The following is a 13,196-nucleotide window of genomic DNA, read 5'->3' as shown; positions in this document are numbered from 1 at the left end:
CAATCCAGCCTGTGGACGGTCCAGGAATCAGCGTGTTTTTACATGAGTAGAATGTGTTCTTTTATTTAAAATGCATCTCTGGGTTATTTGTGGGGCATAGGAATTCGTTCTTTTTTCTTCTTTTTTTCCAAAATATAGTCCAGCCCACCACATGGTCTGAGGGATGGTGGACTGGCCCATGGCTGAAAAAGGTTGCTGACCCCTGGTCTAGAGGGGCTGGGAGTTGGGGGCACTGTTATACAGTGGTTCTGCTCCTTCATTCCGGGCCGTGTCCAGAAAGTGGTGTTCAGAAGCCTGGGCTCTCACTTGTGGGGATGCCTCAGGGTTCTGTCCTCTCCCCCATGCTTTTTAACATCTATATGAAGCCTCTGGGAGAGATCATCAGGGGGTTTGGGCTGGGTGTTCATCAGTATGTGGATGATACCCAGCTCTACCTCTCTTTTAAATCAGAACCAGTGAAGGCGGTGAAGGTCCTGTGTGAGTGTCTGGAGGTAGTTGGAAGATGAATAGCAGCAAACAGATTGAGGCTGAATCCTGACAAGACAGATGTACTGTTTTGGGGGGACGGGGCAGGCAGGTGTGAAGGACTCCCTGGTCTTGAATGGGGTAACTGTGCCCCTGAAGGACCAGGTGTGCAGCCTGGGAGTCATTTTGGGCTCCCAGCTGTCCATGGAGGTGCAGGTCAATTCTGTGTCCAGGGCAGCTGTTTATCAGCTCCATCTGGTATGCAGGTGAGACCCTACTTGACTGTGGACTGTCTTGTCAGAGTGGTGCATGCTCTAGTTATCTCTCACTTGGACTACTGCAATGCGCTCTATGTGGGGCTACCTTTAAAGGTGACCCAGAAACTACAACTAATCCAGAATGCGGCAGCTAGAGTGGTGACTGGGAGTGGCTGCCGAGACCACATAAAGATTAAAGAAAGAACGTATATGGGGGAAATAGTGCAATGTAGTGATAATCTCTTGTAGGAAGAGAACCATTGTTTTACCTCAAGCAAAGAAATAATGCATTTTCCAGGGATTTTTGACATTTATTTCAGCACTGATTATAGAATTGATGAAGCGCCACAGGCTAGGAGGAGGTGTTTTATTATAATAAACTTCTTCCAGACTCCAAGCCAGCACTCAAGGGTATGCAGTCCTCGCATCTTTTTGTTGTTCCTGCTGTTAAAATGCGTGGCACTTACTTAGGGTTGCTATATCTTAAAGAGCAAAAAAGGGACAGCCCAGCTGGGAAGGAGGGGCCCAGCCCCACCAGACCTGCAGCCGCTTTCTTTGGCTGGGGCTGGCAGTGGCTGCAGCGTGCAGAGCAGCCGGAGCCCAAACTGCTCGAGCCAAAGAAATCCAGAAATAAACAACAAATTTAATCTCCCCCAACACCCAGGCATTTCCTTTAAAATTTAAAAATCCTCCGGATGGGCATGTTGGCCACCCAAGAGAGGACATGTCCAGGATTTCCCAGACATATGGCAACTCTAGCACTGCTCCAAGGCAGTGCTAGAGTTGAAGAGTGCTTGAAGTGCTGCTTGAAGAGCAGGAAACATTAAATGCTTGATGATGCTGAAAGATGAAAGGAATAATTTACAGAGCTGGCTCATAAGTAACAGTAGCCTAACTACTGTTGTCTATGTTCTGGTAACCTCAAGGTTAGATTACTGCAATGTGTTATACGTAGGGTTGCCTCTGAAGACAGTTCGGAAACTTCAGCTGGTGCAGAATTCAGTGGCCAGGTTGCTGACGGTTTGTGCATATTACATCAATCCTGGTCCCTGAGTTTGCAGGGAAGCAGTTGAAGAAGGAGCAAAAAGGGTTTTCTTGTGTGTGTGTGTTTCCTTGTGGCTGATTAGCTGTTTTCCCTGTGTAAAGGTCAGAGGGGGCAGGGTTTCTGTTGAGGCAGGGGATTAGCTGTGGGAGGAGCTTATCAGAGTTTGAAGGGAAGCAGTTGAAGAAGGAGCAAAAAGGGTTTTCTTGTGTGTGTGTGTTCTTGGTGGCTGATTAGCTGTTTTCCCTGTGTAAAGGTCAGAGGGGGCAGGGTTTCTGTTGAGGCAGGGGATTAGCTGTGGGAGGAGCTTATCAGAGTTTGCAGGGAAGCAGTTGAAGAAGGAGCAAAAAGGGTTTTCTTGTGTGTGTGTGTTTCTTGGTGGCTGATTAGCTGTTTTCCCTGTGTAAAGGTCAGAGGGGGCAGGGTTTCTGTTGAGGCAGGGGATTAGCTGTGGGAGGAGCTTATCAGAGTTTGCAGGGCAGCGGTGCGCGCCTAGCGGCGCGCGCAGTTAAATCCATCTTTTAGATTTAGGGGAGCTAGTCTCAAACGTTGTTAGGGGAGATCTAGGTGTTTTTTTTGTGTATTTGTCCTGTCTTCAAGCTTTTTATGATGGAGGACCTCTGTAGCCAACCCCAACGACACGATCTCAAGATGGAAGGGGAGGGAACAGCTGCAGTCGCCTGCGATTCCTGCGCAATGTTTGCCATCTTGCCAAAGGTTGCAGGCAGCTTTACCTGCAGCAATTGCATGTTGATTGCCCTCTTAAAAGACAAAGTCCAGCAACTGGAGGAACGTGTAGCTACGCTCCAAAGAATTAGAGAGCTGGAGCTCTTCTTGGAAGCAACAGAGCACACCGTCTCCACCAAGGAGGAGACAGGGGACTCCCCTGAGGAGTCTAGTTCACCAACACAGGAGCCAGATATATGGAGAAACGTGACTCAAAGAAGTAGGAGGCCCAGGGTTCACTCTGATTGCTTAGAAATACACAATCGCTTTGAGGTCCTCTCCCCTAGCATGGAAGACGAAGAGCAGACTCCATTTGAGGATCTCTCCCTCATTACAGTCGATCAGGTATATGAAGACGAGCAGCAAAGTCAGTCCTCAGGGAATGTGCAGGCGACCTTGGAACGGACAGCTCACGAAAGAACCCCGACCAAACCCAAGAGGAGGCGTGTAGTGGTGATAGGGGATTCCCTACTGAGGGGAACAGAAGCAGTGATCTGTGGGCCTGACAAGATGTCTCGGGAAGTGTGCTGTCTCCCCGGGGCTAAGATCCAAGATGTAACTGAACGACTGCAAGGAATCATAAAACCCAATGACAAATACCCCTTCCTCTTGGTTCATGTGGGAACCAATGACACTGCAAGCAATAGCCTCCAGAAGATCAAAAGAGACTACGAGGCTCTCGGCAGGAAATTGAAGCAACTAAATGCACAAATTGTCATCTCATCTGTCCTCCCAGTTGAACGACGTGGCCCAGGGAGAGAGGGGAAAATAGTGGAAGTGAACAGCTGGCTTCGCAAATGGTGTAAACAGGAACGGTTTGGATTCTTAGATCACGGACTGCAGTTTCTTGAAGATGGACTTCTGGCAAGTGATGGGCTGCACCTCACAACGGTTGGGAGAAATGTTTTTGCCAAAAATCTCAGAAACCTCATCAGGAGGGCTTTAAACTGACTAATGTGGGGGAGGGAGACAGTGCTCCTGAAGGTAGGAGTCTATCAATTAATGAAGATGATCATCCAAATGTCATAGACCAAATGGAGCAAACAGCACGTGGACCTAGTGGTGGGAGGAAAAAATCCTTAAATAAGAGACATGGGGGAATGATTAATGGACTTCAATGTCTGTACACTAATGCGCAAAGCATGGGAAATAAACAAGATGAGCTTGAGCTCTTGGTACAGCAAACTAAATATGACATAATAGGCATCACTGAAACCTGGTGGGATAAGTCCCACGATTGGAATGTAATAATGGGGGGATACAATCTATTTCAGAGAAACAGACCAGACAAGAAAGGAGGAGGAGTGGCGTTATATGTCAGGGATGTGTATACCTGTGAAGAGATCCAAGATTTAGATCCTCAAAGCCAAAGTGAGAGTATTTGGTTCAAAATTAAGGGAGAGAAGAATAACAGAGACCTCATTGTGGGAGTTTACTATAGATCCCCAAGCCAAACGGAGGACATAGATGATGCCTTCCTGGAACAGATGGCCAAGCATGCAAAAGGAAGGGAGATAGTAGTAATGGGGGACTTCAATTACCCGGATATTTGTTGGACGTCAAACTCAGCCAAGAGCATAAGGTCAAACAGATTCCTCACTGGCCTTGCAGACAACTTCATTGTCCAGAAAGTGGGAGAAGCAACAAGAGGAACAGCCATTTTAGATCTGGTCCTAACCAATGTTGATGACCTGGTTAGTGGGGTAGAAGTGGAAGGATCATTAGGCGCGAGTGATCATGCTCTTCTGAAGTTTACTATACAGCGGAAAGGAGCAGCCAAGCATACTAGGACTCAATTTCTTGACTTTAAGAAAGCCGACTTCATAAAACTTAGGGAAGTGCTGGGTGAGATCCCATGGACAACAATACTAAAAGGAAAGGGAGTTCATGATGGCTGGGAGTTTGTTAAGAGGGAGAAACTAAAAGCACAACGTCAGGCAATACCAATGAGACGGAAACATGGAAGGTGCCTAAAGAAGCCAGGGTGGCTATCTAAAGAACTTTTAACTGAATTAAGATTAAAAAAGGATGTGTACAAAAAATGGAAAAGGGGGGAAACCACCAAAGAGGAATTCAAACAAATAGCCAGCACGTGTAGACACAAAGTCAGAAAAGCTAAAGCACAGAATGAACTCAGGCTTGCTAGAGAGGTTAAAAGCAACAAAAAAGGCTTTTATGGGTATGCTCGTAGCAAAAGGAAGAACAAAGAAACAATGGGGTCACTCAGAGGAGAAGATGGTGAAATGCAAACAGGGGACACAGAAAGGGCTGAACTACTCAATGCCTTCTTTGCCTCAGTCTTCTCCGATAAAGAAAACAATGCCCGACCTGAAGAATTTGGAGCAAATGATTCAGCAAAGGAAACACAACCCAGAATAACTAAGGAGATAGTACAAGAATATTTGGCTAGTTTAGATGTATTCAAGTCTCCAGGGCCAGATGAACTGCATCCAAGAGTATTAAAAGAACTGGCAGATGTGATCTCAGAACCACTGGCAGTCATCTTTGAGAATTCCTGGAGAACAGGCGAAGTCCCGGCAGACTGGAGGAGGGCAAATGTTGTCCCTATTTTCAAAAAGGGGAAAAGAGAGGACCCAAATAATTACCGCCCAGTCAGTCTGACATCAATAGCAGGGAAGATTCTGGAGCAGATCATTAAGCAAACAGTCTGTGAGCACCTAGAAAGGAATGCTGTGATCACCAATAGTCAGCATGGATTTCTGAAAAATAAGTCATGTCAGACTAACCTGATCTCGTTTTTTGACAGAATTACAAGCCTGGTAGATGAAGGGAACGCAGTGGATGTAGCCTACCTTGATTTCAGCAAGGCATTTGACAAGGTGCCCCATGATATTCTTGTAAAGAAGCTGGTAAAATGCGGTCTTGACTATGCTACCACTCAGTGGATTTGTAACTGGCTGACTGACCGAACCCAAAGGGTGCTCATCAATGGTTCCTCTTCATCCTGGAGAAGAGTGACTAGTGGGGTGCCACAGGGTTCTGTCTTGGGCCCGGTCTTATTCAACATCTTTATCAACGACTTGGATGATGGACTCAAGGGCATCCTGATCAAATTTGCAGATGACACCAAACTGGGAGGGGTGGCTAACACCCCAGAGGACAGGATCACACTTCAAAATGACCTTGACAGATTAGAGAACTGGGCAAAAATAAACAAGATGAATTTTAACAGGGAGAAATGTAAAGTATTGCACTTGGGCAAAAAAAATGAGAGGCACAAATACAAGATGGGTGACACCTGGCTTGAGAGCAGTACATGTGAAAAGGATCTAGGAGTCTTGGTTGACCACAAACTTGACATGAGCCAACAGTGTGACGCGGCAGCTAAAAAAGGCAATGCAATTCTGGGCTGCATCAATAGGAGTATAGCATCTAGATCAAGGGAAGCAATAGTGCCACTGTATTCTGCTCTGGTCAGACCACACCTGGAGTACTGTGTCCAGTTCTGGGCACCACAATTCAAGAAGGACACTGACAAACTGGAACGTGTCCAGAGGAGGGCAACCAAAATGGTCAAAGGCCTGGAAACGATGCCTTATGAGGAACGGCTAAGGGAGCTGGGCATGTTTAGCCTGGAGAAGAGGAGGTTAAGGGGTGATATGATAGCCATGTTCAAATATATAAAAGGATGTCACATAGAGGAGGGAGAAAGGTTGTTTTCTGCTGCTCCAGAGAAGCGGACACGGAGCAATGGAGCCAAACTACAAGAAAGAAGATTCCACCTAAACATTAGGAAGAACTTCCTGACAGTAAGAGCTGTTCGACGGTGGAATTTGCTGCCAAGGAGTGTGGTGGAGTCTCCTACTTTGGAGGTCTTTAAGCAGAGGCTTGACAACCATATGTCAGGAGTGCTCTGATGGTGTTTCCTGCTTGGCAGGGGGTTGGACTCGATGGCCCTTGTGGTCTCTTCCAACTCTATGATTCTATGATTCTATGATTCTATGATTCTATGGTCCAACTGCACTGGCTTTCGATTAGTTTCTGGGCCCAATTCAAAGTGCTAGTTTTGACCTATAAAGCTTTAAATGGCTCAGGACCACAATACCTCAAGGACCGCCTGTCTTCATATGAACCTACCTGGACCCTGAGATCATCTTCCGAGGCCGCCCTTTGTGTGCCTCCCCCTTGAGAGGTGCAGAGGGTGGCAACTCGAGAATGAGCCTTCTCTGCAGTGGCTCCCCGTCTGTGGAATGCTCTCCCCCGGGAAGTTCACCTGGCGCCTTCACTAGACACCTTTAGGCGCTGGGCAGAAACGTTCCTTCTTAACCAGGCCTTGGGTTGACCTGATCAACACCCCACACCCTTTTAAAATGTGGCTCTTTTGGGGGGAGGAAGGTATTATTGGGTAATTGCTCTTATTTTTATTTTATATACTGTGATCCTTTTATGTGAACTGCCCTGAAAGCTTCAAGTATAGGGCAGTATATAAATTCAATAAATAATAATAGTAACAACAACTGCATTTTAAAGACACGTGGAATTATTCGATGTTCTATCAACACAGGGTAATATAGCATAGTTCTTTGTCACCTTTTTGCGCTAAAAACACATTTTAACAATGAAAAATACTAGAAGTGGGATGTCTCAGGGCTAGTTTTAAAGACATATTGTACTCTGGTTCAGATACTTGATTATAACCTATCAATGCAGTAAATTAGTTATAAAGATCTGTTTATTTACTTTGGGTAAATACTAACGAATTGAGCTCCTGTCTTTGTATTCTGTATGGTCACAGAATACAACTTTCTGTGTATAGAATTAGAAATGGATATTGCAACAAACTCCCACGAGAATGGTTACCATAGAGGGAAAAAGAATAAATAGGAGGTGAGTGAGTTCTTAGAATTCCAGAGAGGTAGAAAGTGGCCCCAGCACCTTGCCTGGTCACACTTTTTGGTGCTGAGTACACATAGCCCAGACATTTCTAAATCTTTTTCGATCCAGCATTATGCTTTGGTTTTGGACAAAATTGTTCCATATAATTTGGCTTAGGTTTTACTAATTGGTTGCACCTTTAAAGAAGGGAAAAAAGATGTCCTGATTGAATTATGGTCAACATAAAATCTGTGTTGGAAATGCACCGGGAAGCAGGAGTTTGCCAGCACCATAAAAAGAGGCGCCCACTGTAAAGCCAAGTCTTTTCATAATCCAGAAGAGAAGTGGCCAGTAACTAAAAGTTGACAGTTTGAAAAAATGAGCCAGTTACTTCTGCTACTGTTGTATAATTCCTCCCTAGCAACAAGTATACACAATACAACACAAAAACTTTTCATGATGAAACATGTTGTTGTTTTAGTTTCTAGCCCCACAGTTTTTATGCACGTTAGCTTGACTAATGTCTGATATTTTCCTCTCTCCCTCTTTACCCCATCTCCTCAATGAAATAGTTTTTAAACTTTGAGACTACAAGCAGCCGTGGTGCTTAACTAGGTCAGCCTGGCCCAGTATTTTTGTATGTGTGCCTGAGGTGGAAAATCTAAATGGATCGCCTTTCTGCATATGTATTAGTCCATCGTGGTCTGATTGTCATGTCACACTCAGCCAAACGATGGTTCACTGCAAATGTGCTGGCTCTGGAGGAGATGGTAGCTCCTTTGGTCTTCCCTGGTCCTTTCAGGTCAGCATGGTGGGGCAGCTGAACCAGAGCTGGGCTTGGCCATTCACACCATACATTTCATGCACCCTGATACCACTGTCAACAGTCATTGCTGCCCCCAGGGAGTTCTGGGAGCTGTAGTTTGTTATAGAGAGAGGTTAGGACAGCCCTGTTACCCTCCCTGAACTACAATTTCTCAGAATGATTTAACAATCAATTCCTCTTCATAGGGAACTCTGAGAACTGCAGTACTGTGAGGGGAACCAGGGTCTCTTAACAACTGTTGGCACTTATAACAGCCAACTGTTCCCAGGAAGCTTTGGGGGAACCTTAGTTTGTTGTTTGAACCAGGGATCCTGCTTAAGCTCTCTCCTTATTACCTGTGACCTGTAGCCAAGGTTTGTTTGGATGATATGCTGTATGACACAGAACTAAAAGGATTCCAGGGAGTTCCAGGGTTGTGTTTTGGCTGGAAGATCAGGACACAATGGAGGCTACAGTGTCTTTATGAACTAAGATTTATTTACATTGGCTCCCAGTACGTTTCTGAGCACAATTCAAAGTATTTGGTGTTGACCTTTAAAGCCCTAAACAGCCTCGGTCCAGTATATCTGAAGGAGCATCTCCACCCCCATCATTCTGCCCGGACGCTGAGGTCCAGCTCCGAGGGCCTTCTGGCAGTTCCCTCACTGCGAGAAACCAAGTTACAGGGAACCAGGCAGAGGGCCTTCTCGGTAGTGGCGCCCATCCTGTGGAACACCCTCCCACCAGATGTCAAAGAGATAAACAACTACCAGACTTTTAGAAGACATCTGAAGGCAGCTCTGTTTAGGGAAGCTTTTAATGTTTAATAGACTATTGTATTTTAATATTCTGTTGAAAGCTACCCAGAGTGGCTGGGGAAACCCAGCCAAATGGGTGGGGTACAAATAAATTTATTATTATTATTATTATTATTATTACACATATTTATTATACCTGAGCGTTGATGGAAGGAGTGCAGAACATTGCACCTCAAGGTGCCTGTTGTTGCATCTCCCATGGCTTCAGCAAGCTTGGGTCCAGAGCAGAAGCCAGCTATGCACCCAGGTTTCTCCACGAAGCCTCTTCCAGCATCCCACGTGGAGTTCTGCCCCTCCTTCCTTCCTGCTCTTTTAGTAAAACTCCTGCAAAGGCCACTGTTCTCTCCTGTGGTTACATCATGTCAGCCTCCCCCTCCCAGTTCTCCTGTCTCTGTCCACGCATGGGGGTGGGGACAGTATTTGCATTGTCAATTAATCTTAATGGCCTGTTACTCTTGCTGTCTCTTTGTTTCTTGATGGCACCTCTGTCAGCCAACCTGAACAGGAAAACTGGTATAGCTTGCATTTTTACACTGTGTCTGGCATCTTCCCATAATGCTCCAAATATTTGCACTGGCATTCCTGAAAAACTTGAAGTAGAATGCTCAGTATTTGTTGTTTATAAAAAGTAACACATCCAATTTACTTCCCACTGTTTATATGTTGCAGAAGCCATTTCATTAAGCATTAAAAGAAGCTTCTCTGATTTTTAGGTCATTACATGTATGTGGACTCTCTCTATGTCAAACATTTCCAGGAAGTGGCTCAGCTGGTCTCACCTAGGACAACAACTCCCATGTCAGGCTGCTTGTCCTTTTATTACCAAGTGCAGCAGGAAAGTGGAATTGTATTCACTGTCTACATGAGAGACATAAATGGCTTTTATGAAGAACTTTGGAAAGCAGATGGTTCTGTGAGTAAGGATTGGGTCTTAGGAGAAGTTGACTTCAGTGCACCATATCCAATGGAGGTAAGGCTCCCAATACTGAACTGCACACTTGCTTATTCTACAGTTTGAAAAGTACTATCACATGAAAGTGACTTTTTTATGCCATTCTCTTTTCTTCAATATGAATAGTTAAAACTCATACAACTTGAATGTTCCACTTGAAAGTAGATGTCTTCTGACAAATTGCTCTCTCTCCAATATTGCTGTGAAAACTATGTTTAACATGCAGCCATGGAGTGTGTGTACAGACTTGATGCATTAAACAGTGTATTAAAATACTAAATAGAATAAATTGCTTTTTCTAGAAGATATGATCAATTTCTAGGATGAACCCTAGAAAAATTATGGGTGATCAGTGCAGTTCAGACAGCTTTGTGGAAAGTCCTTCTTCACAATGTTCTGCATGGAATGACCATACGGCTTGTGATGGCTCAGGGTGGGGAGGGGGTCTTCCCATGCTGATGGACTCACATGTTGTTTAAGGGTCCGTCCCAAAATAATTACTATATATTTTAATAATTATTTTTATATTTATAGCCTAACTTTTCTCCAAAGAGCTCCCTCCCTATTTTATTTTCATAACAGCCCTGTGAAGTTGGTTAGGCTGAGAGACTGTAACTGACCCAATATAGTGACACATTGTGGTGACAGTGAGCCTCATGGCAGATTTGAACAATGGTTTCCCAGGTTTTAGAACAACACTCTAACCCTTCTATCAAACTTCCCCCAAAAGAATATTCATATTGGATTTCTTCTATAAGAAAAACACCTTGAACTTTGATAGATACACATATTTCTATTTATGAGCACAATCAGGTTTAGTTTCGCTACCAACAGTTAAATGCTGGCGAATAGACGCATGTGCAATTGCCACACATTATGCTGTACATATGGTGTGCACTTATGAAATCTTACACAAGCTGATGTATGCACAGAGCAATCTGTATACACAACTGTATATCAATCTGCCTGCCATTGTTGGTCATTAGTTGCCTTTTATTTGAGTTATATGAACATCTGCCCCTGAAACAGGCATGAAGAACCTTGGCCTGCAGACCAAATTAAGCCCGCCAAGGATCTAATTTGGCCCATGAGGCTTTTCCCTAAGCCACGGTCATCTTCTCCACATGCCCTGTCCTCCTGCCAGACACCTGGAGGGTGTAGTTTCAAGCATTCCCTCTCATGTGTGGTATTGGGAGTTACGTAGCTTTGTTGCAATGAAATAATAAAACTATCATTATTAAGCTATTAGTTTGATTGGTACAACAATGAAGTTTCTCTACTTGGGTTTTGTTTCCAGGTGATTTTTGAAGTTGCTTTCAACAGTGCGAATGGAGGATATATAGCTCTTGATGACATTTCTTTCTCTCCCGTTTTCTGCAGCAATCGGACAGGTATGAATTTCCTCTCTGAGTTTTCTGATTTGCTGTTAGATTTCAAAATGTTACATGAATTTGCAAGTGCTGTACTTAGATGTATCTTATTTAGTGCAACTTTTTTATTTAATTAGTCGTGTAAATTGGGACCATCAGTAACTCAATAACACAACATTAATGGGGAATAATGGTAATATGTCACCTATAACAAATGACCACAGAGTTAAAAGAACTCTCTCCATTTGTATTTCCATTGTACAGTGGTACCTCGGGTTAAGTACTTAACCTGAAACTGTTCTTAACCTGAAGCACCACTTAACTAATGGGGCCTCCCGCTGCTGCCGTGTGATTTCTGTTCTCATCCTGAAGCAAAATTCTTAACCCGAGGTACTATTTCTGGGTTAGCGGGGTCTGTAACCTGAAGCGTATGTAACCTGAGGTACCACTGTATTTCTGTTATGTGTAATCCCAAACGTAGCAGACGTAGCAAACGTTGGTGATTTGGTGTCAAAATTGCATATAGATAATATTTTTAAATTGGGTGATATATAAGTATTTCAACAGTTTCAAATTTTGCCAAGTTTTGTTAATACTTTGTGCCACCTTTTCTATTTTAGTGCTAACATGATCCAGGTGTCATTTATCACAGAAAAATATGATGCAGGCCAAACTGTGCTCTTGGTATTCTCCATATATGTGGATATATAACAATTTATCTTTATTGATTTTTTACAACAGAAATGCTTTCTTAACATAAGATCGCAATATAAAGTTTCAATTTCTTGTTGATGTACAGTGGTACCTCAGATTACATACGCTTAAGGTTACAGGTTACAGACTCTGCTAACCCAGAAATAGTACCTCGGAGGCCCCATTAGCTAAAGTGGTGCTTCAGGTTAAGAACAGTTTCAGGTTAAGAACGGACCTCCGGAACAAATTAAGTACTTCACCCAAGGTACCACTGTACAACTGTTTCTAAATCATAATAAAGAAAAAACAAAAATATATTCTTTATTCTTTGACTTATTGATGTTCTAATTACCTATGACTTCCCTCCCCTTCTTACTTGGTTCTTTTAGAATTCTTTGTCGAATGCATATCATTGTGAATATAGATTGTTGGTGACCAGCTTATCCACTACTTTTAGATGTTTCTCATTACAATAATTACCGGTAATCTAAACCAGGCAAAAATTGTAATTCTCCACAGTGGTCTTTCACTTTGAATGTATTCCAGTCTTTGCTAAATTTTTGTTTCGCTTGATCCCTTCTCTGTCCCATCAATTTATCCATCTCAGTGTATTCAATCAGTTTGATCTGCCAATCTTTTATTGATGGTATTGTCTCACTTTTCCAGTTATTTAGATCTCTTGGGATCTCCCTCCCGATAATCACTAAAAGAAATGCCTCAGGTTTTGGGGGAAGTGAGATTTTAAACATTTTTTTCAACTTGTTATAAATTAAGTCCCAAAATTCCTTCATTTTTTTACAGGTCCATCAGGCATGATACATCAATTCTACTGCCTCCTTACATTTCCAGCAAAGATCTGAATTATTTTTGTACATTATTGCTAATTTCCTCAGTGTTATATACCAGCGATAGAAGACCTTCATGTAGTTTTCCTTAATAGAATAACAAGCTGTAAATTTAAGGTCTTCCCTCCACAGTTTTTGCCAATCTGAAAGTTGTATGTTATGACGTAGATCTCTTGCCCACTTTATCGTGGCAGATTTTACCTCCTCATCCTTCACCGATCATTCTAATAAGATTTTATACATTTTGGACAGTGTTTTATCGTCATTGTATATCAAGTCTCTTTCAAATCTTGAAAGTTCTTTGTTAAAGCCCCTTTTTATTTTGTTTGAATAGGTCATGTATTTGGTCATACTGTAACCAATTAGTCACTCTACTTTTTATTTCTT

General features: G+C 43.2%; 1 protein-coding gene across 3 annotated transcripts in view; it reads left to right on the top strand.

Moving 5' to 3' along the window:
* The window catches only part of MAMDC2 (MAM domain containing 2), an 83,357-nt gene that overhangs the window by 38,997 nt on the left and 31,164 nt on the right, over positions 1-13,196 (top strand). For all 3 annotated transcript variants that reach the window (XM_082241572.1, XM_082241573.1, XM_082241574.1), the window contains 2 exons: positions 9,663-9,919; positions 11,199-11,292. In XM_082241572.1, coding sequence (XP_082097698.1) covers positions 9,663-9,919; positions 11,199-11,292 — 351 coding nt within the window. The remainder of the gene's footprint in view (positions 1-9,662; positions 9,920-11,198; positions 11,293-13,196) is intronic.

This window comes from Podarcis vaucheri (genome assembly GCF_965113315.1).
Source record: "Podarcis vaucheri genome assembly, chromosome: 11".
Classification (NCBI taxonomy): domain Eukaryota; kingdom Metazoa; phylum Chordata; class Lepidosauria; order Squamata; family Lacertidae; genus Podarcis; species Podarcis vaucheri.
The sequence above is the reverse complement of the archived record's forward strand: the minus strand, read 5'-3'. Positions and strand labels throughout refer to the sequence as shown.